General features: G+C 39.5%; 1 protein-coding gene across 1 annotated transcript; it reads left to right on the top strand.

Moving 5' to 3' along the window:
* The first annotated feature begins 9,570 nt into the window (after positions 1–9,570).
* Positions 9,571–19,289, top strand: LOC138366763 (probable cation-transporting ATPase 1). Its single transcript, XM_069328041.1, has 2 exons — positions 9,571–9,878; positions 18,458–19,289. Exons 1-2 carry the CDS (start codon positions 9,571–9,573, stop codon positions 19,287–19,289), a joined length of 1,140 nt encoding a protein of 379 aa, XP_069184142.1.
* Positions 19,290–20,053: the final 764 nt, after the last annotated feature.

Here is a 20,053-nt window from a genome sequence, read left to right as displayed (position 1 = left end):
AAATAATTTATAGATAAATACAATGGAACATAAGTTTTAAGGAATCGTTCATTTCATTCATTATTCTTAGGACACAAAGTATGCAAATAGTTTCGAGTGATATTTTCAAGTCTCACATCTTTTGTATTTACCGAGAACCTTCAACGCAGGCGATGAGTCACAATAACGTGGCTGAAGTATGTTGACCAGACCACACACTAGAAGGTGAAGGGACGACGACGTTTCGGTCCGTCCAGGACCATTCTCAAGTCGAGAATGGTCCAGGACGGACCGAAACGTTGTCGTCCCTTCACCTTGTAGTGTGTGGTCTGGTCAACAACCTTCAATGCAAACAAAATGGGACATTTTCTTGTGACCAAATTTTTGTTTTTTTTGTGATTTCTTACTACACATAAAACACGACTAGATCCTTATCCTTAGAGGTTATCCTTAGATGATTTCGGGGCTTTAGTGTCCCCGCGGCCCGGTCCTCGACCAGGCCTCCACCCCCAGGAAGCAGCCCGTGGCAGCTGACTAACACCCAGATACCTATTTACTGCTAAATAACAGGGGCATAGGGTGAAAGAAACTCTGCCCATTGTTTCTCGCCGGCGCCTGGGATCGAACCCAGGACCACAGGATCACAAGTCCAGCGTGCTGAGCCATCCCGGGCAAGTCATAACGCAGACTGGACAGCACGTCCGATTTCATGATACTAAGTTGACAACGGAAATAACCACACAACTGGTTAATATTTTAACGAAATTAGTTCCAATAATTCCTATTAGATTCCCCCTGACAATGGCACTCCCTGACCCCTTGTTCCTCCCTGACCGAAGCTGTCACTTCCCTACAGAGTGCCACTCGCCCTTCCTCAGGTGCCGCGGGGTTGTAATAGTTAATTACCAGTTACCAGTCCTTGGCTCCCCTCCTGTGGTATCGGATTTGCATTCAAACCAAACCGTAAATGGGTCGAGATTCTGATATAGATATTTTGGAATTGCATCTGATAAATGAGATGACAATATTAATTAATTATTTCATAGTGATTAATCGTGTATTGGGCTCATCTCTGCTCGTTCTCTGGGTGTGTTACTTGAGTAAAATATGCGATGGTTGTGCATAACCAGAAACGCATGAACCCAAGCAACCCACCTAACCTATCGTGGTCAGTGCATAAGAACATAAGAAAACGTGACTGAAAAAGATCTTTTTGGTCTTTAAAAGACAGCTCCTATTTATATCCACCTAATTTCATATATATATATATATATATATATATATATATATATATATATATATATATATATATATATATATATATATATATATATATATATATATATATATATATATATATATTGTGACGATAATCTCTTTCAAGAGAGATTGAGCCTGCTCTTCCCTACAACATTTACGTCATTCATGTACAAGATACTATATTGAAGATACGTCCACCAGTATAGCCAAACGTTTTGCCCAGGAAGCAAAGCGTACCTTGCACCACCAGACACACCAGCTCCCGCCCGCCGTCAAACCAGCAAACTACTCATTCTCCGCCTGCCTGTTCCTGATTGGCTGGTGTGTTGCCGCACCTGCACTCACGCTACTACCTGAGTCGACGTCTGGGCCAGCACACGCCGTACTCCTCAGAATATCTCTGTGCTCTTTGGAGTTGACATCTCTCTCTAGTAGACAAAGCTCTGGCTGTCGTGTACTAAGGGAGGTGGCAGCTTGAAGCCAGTATTCTCAGCACCTGATTTATATTACTATTACTTGCACTTTATTGTCTTAGAGTAAATTTTTACTGCCATTAATTATTCATGTTGTTTTGTTTGTTGACTTGTTTTGAATTTTACGTAAGCCAAGAGATTGTCTTTATTCATATCTTGTTTTCTAGAGTAATTAAATTTTCATTTTTATACTTTGTGTTTTGTGTGTCTTCCCATTACCTTACCACAGACAAACGGGCAAACGATCTTCTTTTTTTTTCTGTAATGTGACGAGGCCTTGCCCCCAGCTATTGAAACAGCCGAACATCCATACATTATATATATATATATAATATATATATATATATAATGTATGTACCATCTTTTGCTCTTTTGCCAGTTGCATAACTCATTTATCCGATGAGGTCTATCTCGTTTTGTTTACATTTTGCATTGACGTTGTGCTCGTGACACTCAAAATGAATACTTGTCGGGTGAGTGAGGCCCTCGAACGCCAGGCCTCACACACACTGTCCAAAACACACTTAAAGATTCTATCACCGACAAGCAATTAAAGAGATGAAAGATAGAGCAGACTCGCATCTGGAGGGTGAGAGATGGGGTGGTGAGACACAGTGAGGAACATTGTGAGAGACACAGGGATGAGAAACAGGTGTTGAGACACAGGAATGAGAAACAGGTGTTGAGACACAGGGATGAGAAACAGGTGCTGAGACACAATGGGACACGATTGATGAGAAAGGAGGGTAGAGAAACATTGTGAGAAACAAGGGGATGAGACATGAAGGAGTGAGAAAAGTGGAGTTAGTGCCTCCCTCTGGCACCAACAGACGGTGCCATTGTAAATTGATATAATGTATACATATATGTATGAGTACAATGAATATAAATTCTTTAAATCCCTCCAAGATTCATTTTTTCTTACGGCTCCCATGTTAACGGGAGATTTACGAATATTTTTACCGCATGTATGATTTTTACTTTAACATCTAGTTTTTTCTATGTTTTCTTGTTAATTCGTATTTCTAGTATCTTTTTATGTTGTTCTATCTGCTGAATTTTTATTGTGGTTTTTTTTCTCTCTCTTTCTTTATTCTGCTATTTTTTTACAATGTGTTTATGCAATGTTTTTAAGATTTCTCTTGTTTTAATTTATTTGTTGTGGTGTTTGTCCAGTTTCAGATATGTTTTTACGCCTGGTGAGTAGTTGTCCATTTCTTTATTATTTAAGTAAATTATTAACTAATTGTACAGCTTCACAAAATATTATATTTTCATCTACTGGCTTTATCAAATCATGCTTAAAGATATATTATATATTTTCAGTATATTATATATATATATATATATATATATATATATATATATATATATATATATATATATATATATATATTGGCATAAGGGAGAGTTTAATGGGCAGCGTTACTCATGCTGAGAGTAATCATACTAGCATTGTAGCATATGCAATACCACTGAATATGAAAATGTCCCACTGGGTTGATCATCGTTTCACTTGTACCTGGCAGGTGACTTGCCTACAGGCATGGATTCGCAGTCCTTCCCCAACGAGATAGTCTTATTTATCTTAGTAATTGCGTCTGAGATGCTTTAGTTTACTGTAAGATATTAATAGATGATATATAGATATGAAAATACCCTCTTCTCATTCGTGTGGTTTACTCAAGAAGTGCTTTTTGCTAGTCATTTGGAATGTCTGTGATAATCCTTTCTTATAATCATTGGGAAGGAAGGATTATCCAATCCTTTCTTTCTATCATTGGTATTCATACATCGTATCTGGCTTATGTGTATATTTGATAGACTAGCACATTACAGAAGGAAGAAATTGTTATCATTGTGTCCAAATACTACACAGTTAAACATGAACATCATATGACACAAAGCGGACACAGATCTTTTTAAAATTTCATGTGAGATTTATCAAGCATGAAGAAGTTGTATTACCCATCGGATACATCATTATTAGATTTATTTCCGTTGTACGAGTAGGCAGTACCATGGTGCAAGGCGAACATCGCAGCCAGCTTTAAGTAGAGCAGTTAGCAAACCCTGCTACATCTTGCATGAAACATATAGTATATATATATATATATATATATATATATATATATATATATATATATATATATATATATATATATATATATATATATATATATATATATATATATAAAGTTCGTACAAGTCCTTGCATGAACATATAAGCTTATATGAAAGTTCTCATTATTCATTTACTGCCTATTACTCACAGAAGTAATATAGTAAGTGTCAGAAAAAGACCAGAAGACCTGCGTTTCAACTGCTATGGATTCTTGTGGCACTGTTACCAGTCTGTATAGGACCGACTAACACCTGAGTGATACACATGTTTAACCGTAAACACAGGACACATTGTGTTAAAATCCTCTCCTTCAGCAAGACGGGAGCTAGCAACCCTCCCTGTAAGACTCGGCGGCCTTGGTGTCCGCACAGCCTCTCAGATTGCCCACGAACCACTGACCATGAACCACTGACCATGAACCACTGACCATGAACCACTGACCATGAACCACTGACCATGAACCATTAACCATGAACCATTAACCACGAAGCATTAACCATGAACCACTCACCTCTGACTTCAGTGATCATCCTGGTTACCGAAGATGACAACCGCTTCCTGGACACAACACAGAAACCCACCCCCATAAGAGGCTATCAGCAGGACAGTATTTGGCCAGAACCCATCCTCCTTAGCTTTCCCAACGGCCAAAATAAGGGGTACCAAACCCCCAACTCCCCAACCCACGCGTAGAAAACCCAAGGGAAGGTCTACCCCCCAGAGGACTTTGGGTAAAACTTCGAGGACTGGATATTACACAGGACAGGTGTTGTAAAAGAAGGATGTGACTGGTCCATCTGAGGAAAAAAAGTGTAGCAACAGAAAGGTGTAACGAAGTGGAGGTGTGGGAGAGGGAGGCTCCGAGGGAGAGACTCCGACATATTGGGAAAATGTTACGTATGCAAAAAAAAACAAAAATAAAAAAAACATGACAGAGAGAAGATTTGGCGGGGGAAGAGCACACGGAAATTGTGTGTGTGTGTGTGTGTGTGTGTGTGTGTGTGTGTGTGTGTGTGTGTGTGTGTGTGTGTGTGTGTGTGTGTAATTGTTCCTATTTACGGAATTGTTTGTAATTGTTCCTATTTACCGAATTGTTTGTAATTGTTCTTATATATAGAATTGTTTGTATATGTTCGTATATATGGACTAGTTTTTCATTGTTCGTATATATTGAATTGTTTGTAATTATTCGTATATACGTAATTTTTGTAATTGTTTGTATTTAGGGAATTATATAGGGAATTGTTTGTATTTTTTTCACTTACACGGAATTGTACGTAATTGTACTAACAATCGGAATTATGTCTAATTGTTCATATACATGTAATTGTCTCGTTCTTCACGGTATTTCAGAAATATTAGTTTATATGGAATGTTTGGTTTTCCACATTACATTAACCGTGCAACACCACAACCGTGCAACACCTCAACCATGTGCAACAACACAACCGTGCAACACCTCAACCATGTGCAACACCTCAACCATGTGCAACACCACAACCGTGCAACACCTCAACCATGTGCAACACCACAACCGTGCAACACCTCAACCGTGCAACACCTCAACCATGTGCAACAACACAACCGTGCAACACCTCAACCATGTGCAACACCTCAACCATGTGCAACACCACAACCGTGCAACACCTCAACCATGTGCAACACCACAACCGTGCAACACCTCAACCATGTGCAACACCCAACCCGTTCTCGCAAATTCGTAAAGTCAATATTGACTTATTAACTACGTGCATAGGTGATATACTAAACATAATAGATACCCTTAAAAAGATTCATAGAAAACACCGACCTTACCTAACCTTGTTAGTATCTTAAGATAAGCATCTTATTGCTTCGTAATTACAATTATTACTTAACCTATACCTATTATAGGTTAGGTAATAACTGTAATTACGAAGCAATAAGATGCTTATCTTAACATACTAAGTAGGTTAGGTAAGGTCGGTGTTTTCTATGAATCTTTTTAAGGGTATCTATTATGTTAAGTATGTCACTTATGCACATATTTAATAAGTCAATATTGACTTATTAAATTTGCGAGAACGGGTTGGCAACACCACAACCGTGCAATACAACGTAAAAACATTGTGTTGAAAATGTGTTGACTGTCTCTTTCTCTCTGCTATTGAAGGTGACCATTATAGTATGCTCCAGAGTGTTGCTTAAAGAAGTGACAAATAAACATCTCATGTGTTAATAACCACCTCATGTGTTTAACAACCATCTCATGTGTTTAACAAACAGGTTGTTACGTTACGTGATGGATTCCCACCCTCTCCTCCCATTCCTCTCATCCACCTGTACCAACACGTCTTACTTTTGCCGAAATGGAGCGATTGAGAGTTGATGTTTAACTGGGACATCAATCTTGACTTGGGACTTCAGTCTTAACTTGGGACAGTAGTCTTGACTTCCCGCCAAACATACACCGAAACTACGACGTTGGTACAACGTTCGAACAAGTTTTAACACTTCCTAACCAGTTATAACAACCAATATAGCAAGTTGTAACAACGTTCTAATACGTCATAAACACGTTAAGCCAAGATGTAACAACTTTATTATAAGTAGTAACAAGCGGAAAATAGAGACAGTTACGGTTTGTGTTTCCAGGGTTGGGACATCAGTCTTGACTTGGGACATCAGTCTTGACTTGGGACATCTGTCTTGACTTTTAAGATTAATCTTGACTTTGGACATCAACACTAAGGACATCAAAAAACATACAGTGGTATCACTGAAGTGTTATTTTGTGTTAGAAATATCCACTGGTACGGATAAAATCCATTTAGTGATACAAATATCCTCCAATGACCATAATAAGATGTAATTAACATGTGTAATAAAAATCCATAGAAAATATGTGCTAAAAATAATTATTTGGCAATAAATCAAACGTAATTATATAGCATATCATAAAAACAAATTCAGTAAGAGTTTTTTTGAACCAAAACGAGTTCCAATTACCATTATAATAATTGTAATTTAAACTGTTTAACATTTTTCAAATTCTTCAGTACTATTATTTAATAATGGTGTCCATATCTGGAAACGATTAATTAATATATATATATTTTTCCTATATCATATTTAATGTCGTGATTGCTGAGCTAAACATTAAGCTTAGCAGCATGACAGTGGAGTAAATGTCATTCTGAGTGTGTTATTACAGTGACTGAGGGCTAGTATGACTGATATCGTATAGTATGATGCATATGCAAGTGTGAGGTAGAGATTAACAGATGCTGGAGACGTGTGAGGGAAGTGTAGAGCAGTGTGGCGGTTCAGTATGAGGGAGTCTGGTGGAAGTGTGTGATGGAAGGGTAAGTATGAGGTAGTCTAGTGGAGGTGTGTGACGGATGGGATGTATAAGGAGGATTGATGAGTGAAGCCTGACACTCATTAAGTCACTATGGCATAAGAGGATATCTCTGCGCCACTAAAAAAGAATTATTTGAATAAAACCTTCACATATAACATCTACAGGCTTCACGCACACAAAAGCATTGTTCAAAATACAAGTTCACATTAAACTGGGGTTTCACTGGTCCATTTCAGTTTTTACAACTGTTCATGCATGTCTATATATTCCCAAAGTTTTATTTTTTCACAATAAATATTTATTTTGGAATTTAGGTGATGTCAGAGGGGTCGAAGATGCTGAATCGTAAACGAATCGCCAATGACCTGAATTTTTTTGAAATTTTGGAAGCTCTTCTCTGACGTTTTAAACACATTTTCGAACTCCTTCTTAGACGTTTTAAAAACGTTTTCAAACTCTTTTTTAGACGTTTGAAACATGTTTTCTAACTCCTTTTTAGACGTTTTAAACACGTTTTCAAACTTCTTCTTAGACGTTTTAAAAACGTGTTCTAACTCCTTCTTTGACGTTTTAAATATGTCTTCTGACTTTCTTTGACAGCCATGGTATTAAGAACTGATATAATTTTACGGATTGTTTGAGGGAGCTGTTTCCAAAACAGAGAGAAGAGAGGAAGGGAGATAGAAAGAGAGTGAACGAGAGAGAGAGAGAGAGAGAGAGAGAGAGAGAGAGAGAGAGAGAGAGAGAGAGAGAGAGAGAGAGAGAGAGAGAGAGAGAGAGAGAGTGAACGAGAGAGAGAGAGAGTGGGTAGTCAGCATGGCTGAGTGTGGCGGTGTCATTAGTCAAGATGAGGGAGCGGGAGATGATGAAGCAGATCTGTGAAGTGGAGTAATGATTCTGCTAGCTAGCTGAAAGTCTCTTGTTTATGATGAAGGTATCATCAGTTCACAGAACACACACACATGACTCTCAGTACCCCAATTAAAAAGAGTCTAGGTACTTTCTATATTATATATATATATATATATATATATATATATATATATATATATATATATATATATATATATATATATATATATATATATAAATGCATATATATATAAATGCATTTATATATATATAATATATATATAAATGCATTTTAAATTAAAATTCTTTATGCCCTTCGCCCTATTTCTCCCCCACTCCAAATGTGCTTTCAATCTCCATCTCAGAAGTAGAAGAGTAGAAGTAGACTAATAGAAGTAGAGAAGTAGACTAGACTGTTTCTTTCTTAAGAAACAGCAAGCGTTAATCTTCTGTTACTTGTAAATTAGGTCTAAAATATATAACAATCAGGGAACATTGGCATATTGTAGATGAGACTTATTTCAGCTCAAACTCTTCTTAATCATGTGCCTATCCAATCTATTCTTGAAACCAGGAAATCTTACCTAACCTAGTCCATCCTGACCTAACCCACCCCCAATCCTACCTAACCTATGAAACTATGCACTATCTTTGTAACTTAGAAGATCTAGACTGTTTTTTGAACACTTCAGAATTAAAGAAAAAATCAAGTTCCTTTTTTGGTTGAATAAAAGTTGGTTGAGTGTTTCTAGCAATACTTAATGAGTATTAAGTCTTGCTAATATTAGAGGAAAGTCCCATTCCCCCGTCCCACTCCCCAGTCCCACTCCCCCGTCCCACTCCCCCGTCCCACTCCCCCGTCCCACTCCCCGTCCAATTCCCCGTCCCACTCCTCCCGTCCCACTCCCTGTCGCGCTCAACGGATCATTTGGGCTTTAAGCTAATAATTATACAATCGTGAATTATATAATGCACTTAAAATTTTCTAATGTGAGGACGAGTCTTGCTCTTTATCAATTATTTGTTCATTAATACAATTATAGCTTGAGATCACCAGGATAATTTTTAGTGACACATGAAATAATCTGTTACTAAATCATATTTTATAATGTCATTAATTGAAATAGGATTAACAGAAGTTAAAATTGTCTAAGCTGATAAAGTCCCTCCGCTTTCCTGTACTAAATCTTCTTAATGCTTTCAATTGTCACTAAATCTTAGATGTGGCTCTAAATGCAAGAGTTTGCTCTGCTACACTCTTCTCAGAGCCACTTTTCTGCACTCACAATCTCTTAACCTTATTGACTGTAGGGGGGAAGGGGGAGGGAAGAGGTACAGAAGGTGAAAAGCGGCGATAGTTAATGTGCAAAGCTTAAGGTTCAATTCCATTCCATTCATTTGGGTTGTAGGAGACTCGAACAGTGGAGCCCAGGCGTGTGAGACTGAAGGTCTATCGTAAGGCTCAACGATCTCACTATAACAGGAGCTGGAGCTTAGCGGAGATTTTGCAGACGATTAAATATATATTTAGTCCTGATATGACGTGGATGTGGCGTGCAGAGCCCGGTGTCAGAGAAGAGGTGTCAGAGGAGAGGTGTCAAAGAAGAGGTGTCAGAGGAGAGGTGTCAGAGGAGAGGTGTCAGAAAAGTGGTGTCAGAGGAGAGATGTCAGAGAAGAGGTGTCAGAGGAGAGGTGTCAGAGAAGAGGTGTCAGAGGAGAGGTGCCAGAGAAAAGGTGCCAGAGAAAAGGTGTCAGAGGAGAGGTGTCAGAGGAGAGGTGTCAGAGGAGAGGTGTCAGAGGAGAGGTGTCAGAGAAGAGGTGTCAGAGGAGAGGTGCCAGAGAAAAGGTGCCAGAGAAAAGGTGTCAGAGGAGAGGTGTCAGAGGAGAGATGTCAGAGAAGAGGTGTCAGAGGAGAGGTGTCAGAGGAGAGATGTCAGAGGAGAGGTGTTAGAGAATATAGGATGAAAACACTCGTGTTTTATTTTAACTGTAGTATTAAAACGAAAAGGCATTAAAACAGATTAAAAAGTGTTTGAGAATACCTTAAGAGACTGATTAATATTTTTATGGTACGCACTCAATTCTTGACGATCTCTTGTAGTACTTACATAGAGAGGCTTGTCCAATTACAAAATAAATGATAAAAAACGTATCAAACGATAATATCATTATTAAAAGCGACAAGCATATATTATATGTTTTGGCTTTGGTTACGCCTCATAAGACTCGTGTTATGATTGAAAGAAAACTATTGTCTCCTTACTAAGTGATTTGCAGGGCACTTAACAGCACTCTGGTGGTATAGGGACATGTTCCATGTCCCAAGATACTAACAGATTATAGCAACAGAAATTCACCTAAATGTCTCATGATACAGCTATGCACATGCAACATTCAAATAATTGCACACAATTAACAAATAATCTGATCACATTGCCCCTCTATACCCATTGAGGCCTATTTAGGAGTTTCATATGATTTACTGAATTTTTCATATTTTTTCCTATTCAGATTGAAATCTAAATTTGTAAACTGTGTTTCTACGTGTGTTTCACATATATGTTTTCTAGATTTCATTTAATGCATATATTGGCTCGTCATGTTAAGTGATGTTAAGTAATGTAATCTCCTGTTGCTCTTTTTACTTTTCCTCACTTAGTGGACCCACTGTGATCCACTGTGTACTGATAGGGAATTATCTTGAGGTTATCTTGAGATGATTTTGGGGCTGAGTGTCCCCGCGGCCCGGTCCTCGACCAGGCCTCCACCCCCAGGAAGCAGCCCGTGACAGCTGACTAACACCCAGATACCTATTTACTGCTAGGTAACAGGGGCATCAGAGTGAAATAAACTCTGCCCATTGTTTCTCTCCGGCGCCCGGGATCGAACCCGGGACCACAGGATCAGGCGTCCCCAGTGTTCTGTCCGCTCAGCCACCGGCTCCTGTAACTCTGTGCACTGCTCCTGTAACACTTTGTACACTCCTCCGGGTACACAAAGTGATGAACATAACAGATATAGTCAGTGGTGTAGCTACTGTGTGTGTAGGGGCACATGTACTCTTCGTTTCAGCCAACCCATCACAACAGCAAATTAAGGGAACCACAATAGTGTAATCAAGTGGTGTGATATTTCATATGCATTTTCTGCACACACACACACACACACATATACACTCCCACACACACACACACACACACACACACACACACACACACCCACACACACACACACACACACACACACACACACACACACACACACACACACATATACACTCCCACGCAAAATACAGAGTCCAAAAAAGTCACGCTTGGCTTGGCAACGTGGCTTTTGCTTGGCCAAACTAGTGTTAAAGCCGCTAACATTTTATAATAAAAGGCTTCTCGAAAATAAATGTAAAAGGGCAACCTACCTCTCTAGCTAACTCTCAGAAAGTTTGAAGGCTACATATATGTTTACTGTCTGTGGTTGAGTTTTGCTTAATTTTCGGTATTTGGAAATATTAACATGATACTGAATGAACAAGATCTTTATAAAACGTTAAGATCTTTTACTTCCCGAATCCATTCAATAAAACATCAAATTTAATCAAACTGCTTAAAATTTATAAACCTGTATTCTCCTTTGTACATGTGTGAGAGATGAATATAATAATTTACAATTGTCAAAATATTAGAGGGACTGGCTCCAAATCTGCACACGGAAATAACTCCACACAAGACCAGGAGACATGGCAGGAAGTGCAAAATAGCCCCGTTGAAAAGCAGACGGCTATTTAGGTAAGTTGATATATATAGGTAAGATGAGAGACAACTCTATCAACATAAAGAGCCCAGGACTTTATAACAGACTCCCACCAAAGATAAGTAACGTAACTAGCCAACCTCTCACGGTGCTCAAAAGCTGCATCTAACAGCCTGGTTGACCAGACTACCAACCAGGAGGCGTGCTCAGCGATCGGGTTGCACGGACGTTGATCCTTGCAATCAATACAAAATAACCCCCTCTCATGCAGACAAAGGAAGCACCTTAGTACTGAGTAACTAAGCTGGTTCATTCAAAATAAGCTCTCGCCTACTTTAACATCTAATAAGGGTAGTTAAGATCCTCTTGCTTCCCCATTATCATTCCTCACGATATCATATATCCCTCACAGCAAGGATATATGATATCGTGTCTACGACGATATCGACGAGACGTCCCCCTCAAGTCTTCCTCACTATCTCCAATGTAACGAAGGGGCATAATGCAAGGTACTGAAAGTCAAAATATGTTTTTTTTTAATTAGGCTCCATGACCCTAACAGGTGTTCAGCTCGAGAGAGCCCAGGCTCGGACTACAGCTCACCAAAAGACCCCGTGACATTTTATAAACGAAATGCTGCAAATGTTTCAATATCTTAATTAAACTCTCCAACGGACGTGTTGTGCTGGAAAAAAAATTTAATGTTAATTAACTTACAAGTTGAAAATCATATGAAAGTCCTGTGAACTGTGAAATAGAAAATATTTTTTATTAAATGGTCAAAACAAACAATACTGGAACGTGAAAGCGAGTGAGAGTAGGCTACGCAACCCCTTTCGTGGGGACGCAACCCCTTTCGTGGGGACGCAACCCCTTTCGTGGGGACGCAACCCCTTGGTAGGAACGCTCATCTCTTTGTTGGGACGCAATGTCAGGTGTTTCGTAATTATTGTGATGGTTAGTCAATGTACTCGTCTCCAGTTAGTCCTGCACGACTTAAGCAGACTGTCTTCGTGAATGTCTGCTGGTGTGTTGAGGCCAGAGGGTCTCTCTCTCTCTCTCTCTCTCTCTCTCTCTCTCTCTCTCTCTCTCTCTCTCTCTCTCTCTCTCTCTCTCTCTCTCTCTCTCTCTCTCTCTCTCTCTCTCTCTCTCTCTCTCTCTCTCTCTCTCTCTCTCTCTCTTGCTGTTCAGGTCCTGTTGTCGTGTGGGTCCTGTTGCAGTGTGGATCCTGTTGCTGTGAGGGTTCTGTTACTGTGTACACACGTGGGGGTTAATTTATGTAATAGCTGTAACCATTCTCTATAGTTATGGCCATTACAAAGCCCCCAAAAAGTGACTTTAATTCTGGTTTGCTTATCTAGTGTATATTACCATTTCCCGTGTGGAATATAGGTAGTGTATTAGTTTTGTGTTTATCAGGTGATCCATTACGACCTGTAGTGAACCATTTATTTCATGTGATGAACAAATCATGATTGTCTTAATTCTGATGAGTATTGTAAAGTAATTCCATTATGTAAACACAACTATTTGAAAGTTTAATTGATATTACATAATATGTATTTTGTGGAATATGAATAGTAAATATAATCATTAGTAGTATTTCAAGTAAATTTCATCACCTCGAATATTTTTTTAACTCTTTACTAATTAACTCATATGTGAGTTAATTAGGGAAGGGTAATCACCACCCTCACATACACATATGTGAGGGTGGTGAGACGAGCAATGGTCTCCACAAAGATGCTTGTATGTTGATGAGACGTGCAAAGGTCTCCACAAAGATGCTTGTATGTTGATGAGACGAGCAAAGGTCTCCACAAAGATGCTTGTATGTTGATGAGACGAGCAAAGGTCTCCACAAAGATGCTTGTATGTTGATGAGACGAGCAAAGGTCTCCACAAAGATGCTTGTATGTTGATGAGACGAGCAAAGGTCTCCACAAAGATGCTTGTATGTTGATGAGACGAGCAAAGGTCTCCACAAAGATGCTTGTATGTTGATGAGACGAGCAAAGGTCTCCACAAAGATGCTTGTATGTTGATGAGACGAGGAAAGGTCTCCACAAAGATGCTTGTATGTTGATGAGACGAGCAAAGGTCTCCACAAAGATGCTTGTATGTTGATGAGACGAGCAAAGGTCTCCACAAAGATGCTTGTATGTTGATGAGACGAGCAAAGGTCTCCACAAAGATGCTTGTATGTTGATGAGACGTGCAAAGGTCTCCACAAAGATGCTTGTATGTTGATGAGACGTACAAAGGTCTCCACAAAGATGCTTGTATGTTGATGAGACGAGCAAAGGTCTCCACAAAGATGCTTGTATGTTGATGAGACGTACAAAGGTCTCCACAAAGATGCTTGTATGTTGATGAGACGAGCAAAGGTCTCCACAAAGATGCTTGTATGTTGATGAGACGTACAAAGGTCTCCACAAAGATGCTTGTATGTTGATGAGACGTGCAAAGGTCTCCACAAAGAAGCTTGTATGTTGATGAGACGAGCAAAGGTCTCCACAAAGATGCTTGTATGTTGATGAGACGAGCAAAGGTCTCCACAAAGATGCTTGTATGTTTGTATATTTCTCAGGTTTGTTTTTATTTCATGTCTCTGCGAGTCACCTTGTGTTTATTATTAATTCAGAAAATATTTCTGACCAAGTGGAAGTGCCTTGGCAATACCAATAGGTGTCTGTTCTGCCCATCCTCCCAAAGTCTCTACATCCTTCCTGTAGAGCAGGTGGGCTGGACAGTAGAGCGACCGTCTCGCTTTATGCAGGTCGGCGTTCAATCCCCCCAAGTTCCAACCCAAATCCTTATTCTTATACCTTCCCAGTGCTATATAGTCTCTATGGCTGGGTGCTTTCCTGTGATAATTCCGTCTCTCTCTCCTTGTAGCACCAACCACCTCCCCAATCACCACTGCAGTCAGGTTAGCATTTACCATTCAGTCCTTCACCATACCCCACTACACATCACCATACACACCATACAGTACGTCTCTCCACATCATCTCACATCTCTCACTATCTAAAACCCCCACAGTATTTCATTACACTTTTCACAACATCCCCAAACGCTTCACAACATCCCCAAACGCTTCACACCATACCCTTCACTCTCTTACAATAGCCAATTCACTCGTAACCATCTCCACTCCTCTGCACCATTCCCTCCACCATCCAATATACCCTTGTCACCAATCCCCTCGTCACCATCTAGTAAGTTTCATCGCCAATTTCCACTCCCTCTTGCCATCCTCTCAGCCTTCCCTCTCACCAATCCCCTAGCCTCCCAGAGGCCTCACCAGGAAGGCTCTCTCTCTGGTCCCTCTCCTCTTTGCTATTCATGAAATTTTACCCCCCACGACACAAGATACACGCCGTCCACCTGTGCCTCAGTATTACAACCATTTTTCACCTATGAAACGAATGCTGTGTTTTATCTCTCTTTCACCAGCCTTTTCCTTCCCTTTTATGTGTTGCTGTGACGGGTCTTCGAAATGCTGTGAATGATCTTTGAAATGATATTTGTTGACGGTTGTCAATGGTGCTTTGATGTCTCGCTCTCTGAAGCAGGTTCTGTTGGTCTAATAGCGGCAATATATTCACATAATGCTTGGTATATGGGGGAAAAATGTTGGGTTTATTGGAAAATATTCTTCGTCGTAATGTCTTCATCGAACTGGTATAGACTTGAACTCAGATGTCTTTGATGTCACTGCATGTAATCTAAAAGGGCGAATATTGTGATCTAACGCGAAAAGTACATCACATTTCTATTCGCGATTATTGAGTGATTGATGTTGAATTCTACATCTCGGGTGTTGCATCATGACTGGTGTTGGGACCTAGATAATGTATATTTCATGTGCTATAGAGAATCTTCGATGCTACATTCTTGATACCATATTGAGATCTAGTCGATGAGAGTTAGAAGTCAGAACAAGGAAATCGCTGCAAGTGAAGGGGTTGGGTCATTTCTTCAGTGATCTCTAATTGCAGACGCTGCTACAACCTGCTGTTCTTAAGGAGGAAACCTGTGAGGCAGAACACACCCACGTGCTCACGAGGACGGTGTCTTAATGTCTCGTGAGGAGTTTCCTCCGTATCGTATGCTACAGTTAAAATTATTTAAGTATTTAGAAAGGTAAAAAGCACCAGATCTGAGTTTAAAAAGTAAAAAGACTCCGATGTTTTAAACAGTTGCCAACAGTGTGATTATCGATAAGAAACAAACTATCGATAAGAAACAAACTATCGATAAGAAACAAACTATCGATAAGAAACAAACTGAAAGCTGATTTGTGGCCTAGGAATATTTCGAAGTTTGTAAGAGGATCACAAACAAGGATCTGACCTCCAACTTTAAACACAGACAGACAGACAGACATTCTCTCTATTAGATGTGTGTGTGTGTATATGTAATTACCTAAGTTTAGTTACAGGATGACAGCTGCGCTCGTGGTGTCCCGTCTGCACGTCTTCCATGTGTGTGTGTGTGTGTGTGTGTGTGTGTATTTACTATGTGTGCCTGCAGGATCGAGCTCCATCTCTTGGACCCCCGTTTTTCCTAGTTATTGGTTGTCTAATGCAATGACTTCTGGCCTATCTCCCTATCATACCTGCTTTTAAATTATGAATGGAGTTTGCATCTACAATCTACAAGGTTATTCCATATATTCACTACCCTTACGCTGAAAGATAACTTTCTAACATCTCTATGACACATCTGAGTCTCAAGCATCCATCCGTGGCTCCTTGATAAATTGGAATTCATTGTAAAAATTTGGTCTCTTTCAACCATGTCAATCCCTCTTAAGTATTTTATACGTCTGTATCATGTCCCCACCTCCCTCCTCCTTTCTCCTTTCTAACGTCTTCAAATTTAATACCTTCAGTCTGTCTTCATACCTCATCCCTCGCAGCTCTGGGACAAGTCTCGTTGCAAACTTTTGCACCTTTTCGTGCTTCCTTATGTGTTTTTTTTAAGATGGCGGCTCCATGATGGGGCGGCATACTCTAAGACTGGTCTCTTTTAGGCGGTATATAGTGATCTAAAAGCCCCCTTATTAAAGTTTCAGAAGGATGTTCTGAATTTCGACAGAGTAGGTTATGCCGCTGACCTTATTCTGTTTATATGTGCCTCTCGAGTTAGGTTTGGTTTTACGTCCATTCTCAGGTTTATTTCTCTAGACGTTATTGGGAGGTAGTTTTCCTTCATCGTATATTGGCCTTTCGGTCTCCTGGATCCTGTAATCATTTATATCACCTTGCACTTATTAGTGTTGAACTCTTGCAGCCATTTATCGGACCATCTCTGCAACCTGTTCAAGTCATCCTGGAGAATCTTACACTCTTCATCTGTCTCAATCTTCCTCATTAGTTTTGCATCGTCTGCAAACATCGACATAAAAGACTTAGCTCCTGCAGTCAAGTTATTTACATACTTGACACACACATTACACACACACACACACACACACACACACACACACACACACACACACACACACACACACACACACACACACACACACACACACACACATACATGTGTGTGTGTGTGTGTGTGTGTAAATTTTGTGTTGTGTGTGTGTGTGTAAATCTTATTTCCGTGAACAGCCTTGTTGAGTAGCAAAATCAAATGGAGTTGTGTGCGAGTCCTTGACCACTTAGTGTAATACCAGAAAATGACACCAAGGAGTACCAACAATGACCCGAGTCCGGCGGGGATGACGGCCTTTCATTCTCCTCATCTTGTCATTTGAGAGAAAAAAAATGTTTTCTGCATTAGCTGGAGTGCCAGACTCCTCCCAGTGCCCCCTCCTTCCTTCTGGTATTACCTCAGATCCCATCAAGGATGTACATAAGAGCCGGCCCTCCTCTATTGTAGCGGCAGAGATGCGTCCTTATGCTCCCGAGTAATAGAAGAGAAAGTCCCGTGCATCTTCCTGATGCTGCAGAGAAAGCCTTGGCCCTCTCGTTATTCCTCGCTCTGTTTGCTGGGCTGCAGGTGAAAGTCTTATTCCTCATCACCTACAACGTTGCTTTCTAATGATTAAATAAATTTTGCGTTTCAACTCGGGGCTTCTTAGAGAGAGAGAAATGCTTCAGTATTAATCTTTCCTAATACTCTCAGTGATATGAGGATTTAATTTATTTAATTTTAAAGTTACTAAAATACATCCAGCATTTTAGATAACCCCTCTTCCCTTTGGCCTCCATTAGAACTTGTTAAGATATAGAATAACTTTCCCTAACTAGTTTGCTCTCGTCAGATTTAAGAACGAGTCTAAACCCATTATTTCCCTTAATGGTTTGGGAGGGGGGGGGTGCGAGAAAAGCCTTAGGTGGAGGACAGCTCGTAACATTCATTAGCCGAGAAAGAAAGAATGTTAGTTATTGAAGGGATATAAATCCATTAATGTTAGAGAAGAACGATAGCTCAGCTCTAACTTCGTAAACTCTCCTGATTAATATTTGCTGAAGAGGCCATTGGACCATTTTCCGACCAGCTTTGGTGGTGAGAGAACAAGATATTACTTTTTGCCTTAAAGTAAATTTTTGGTCTTTTTATTTAGCAGTTGATGTTATATTAAATGATTTGTGTACAGGAATATATCAATTGTGCAAGGTACTCTGTTTCTTGAAATTGGGTTAAATGTTTCACATCTAGGTATAACAGCTGCTCTCACGTCTTCAAATATAACAAGAGCTCTCACGTCTTGAAATATACCAAGAGTTTTCACGTCTTGAAATATAACAAGAGTTTTCAAGTCTTGAAATATAACAAGAGCTCTCACGACTTGAAATATAACAAGAGCTCTCACGTCTTGAAATATAACAAGAGCTCTCACGTCTTGAAATATAACAAGAGCTCTCACGTCTTGAAATATAACAAGAGCTCTCACGTCTTGAAATATAACAAGAGCTCTCACGTCTTGAAATATACCAAGAGTTTTCACGTCTTGAAATATAACATGAGCTCTCACGTCTTGAAATATAACAAGAGCTCTCACGACTTGAAATATAACAAGAGCTCTCACGTCTTGAAATATAACAAGAGCTCTCACGTCTTGAAATATAACAAGAGCTCTCACGTCTTGAAATATAACAAGAGCTCTCACGTCTTGAAATATAACAAGAGCTCTCACGTCTTGAAATATAACAAGAGCTCTCACGACTTGAAATATAACAAGAGCTCTCACGTCTTGAAATATACTAAGAGTTTTCACGTCTTGAAATATAACATGAGCTCTCACGTCTTGAAATATAACAAGAGCTCTCACGTCTTGAAATATAACAAGAGCTCTCACGTCTTGAAATCTAACAAGAGGTTTCACGTCTTGAAATATAACAAGAGTTCTCACGTCTTGAAACAGAATAAAAGCTCTCACGTCTTGAAATATAACAAGAGCTCTCACGTCTTGAAATATAACAAGAGCTCTCCCGTTTTGATACATAGCAACAGCTCATGTATTGATCATTCTACAGCTGACTCCTATTAATTTTCCCACAACTCTTTTATCTTCATTGTCCTACAGTTGATTGTATTCATAACTTTGAACCCAACATATCTTCGTAGTTCAACATCTCTCTCTTCTTAATTGTTTTTCTATTGTCTTGTTGTAATAGTTCCACAGCTGTCTTAACAATTCTACAGCTGTATTAACAGTTCTTCAGTTGTCATGTATTAATTCTACTACAGCTCTTTTGTCTTAATAGTTGTACAGTTGTCTTGCCTGATTAGTTCTACATTTGTCTTGTCTTAATCATTATATTGTTGATTTGCATTAATCATTTTACGACTGTTTTACATTAATATTTATGTATCTGTTTTGTATTATTAGTTGTATATCTGTCCTTTTCTTGAAAGTTCAAATGTTACTACATCACGAAAATTTAGGAATTGCATATGACCCAGATCATTTTACCAGACACAGAATATGAGCAGCATCTTCATTGTCTTGTATGGCAGTGAATATGAGCAGCATTTTCACTGTGCTGTGTGGCAGTGAATATGAGCAGCATCTTCACTGTGCTGTGTGGCAGTGAATATGAGCAGCATCTTCACTGTCCTGTGTGGCAGTGAATATGAGCAGAATCTTCACTGTCCTGTGTGGCAGTGAATATGAGCAGCAGCATCACTGTCTTGTGTGGCAGTGAATATGAGCAGCATCTTCACTGTCTTGTGTGGCAGTGAATATGAGCAGCATCCTCACTGTCCTGTGTGGCAGTGAATATGAGCAGCATCTTCACTGTCTTGTGTGGC

The sequence above is a fragment of the Procambarus clarkii genome, chromosome 20 (genome assembly GCF_040958095.1).
Source record: "Procambarus clarkii isolate CNS0578487 chromosome 20, FALCON_Pclarkii_2.0, whole genome shotgun sequence".
NCBI classification, from domain to species: domain Eukaryota; kingdom Metazoa; phylum Arthropoda; class Malacostraca; order Decapoda; family Cambaridae; genus Procambarus; species Procambarus clarkii.
This window is presented reverse-complemented; position numbering and strand designations above follow the sequence as displayed.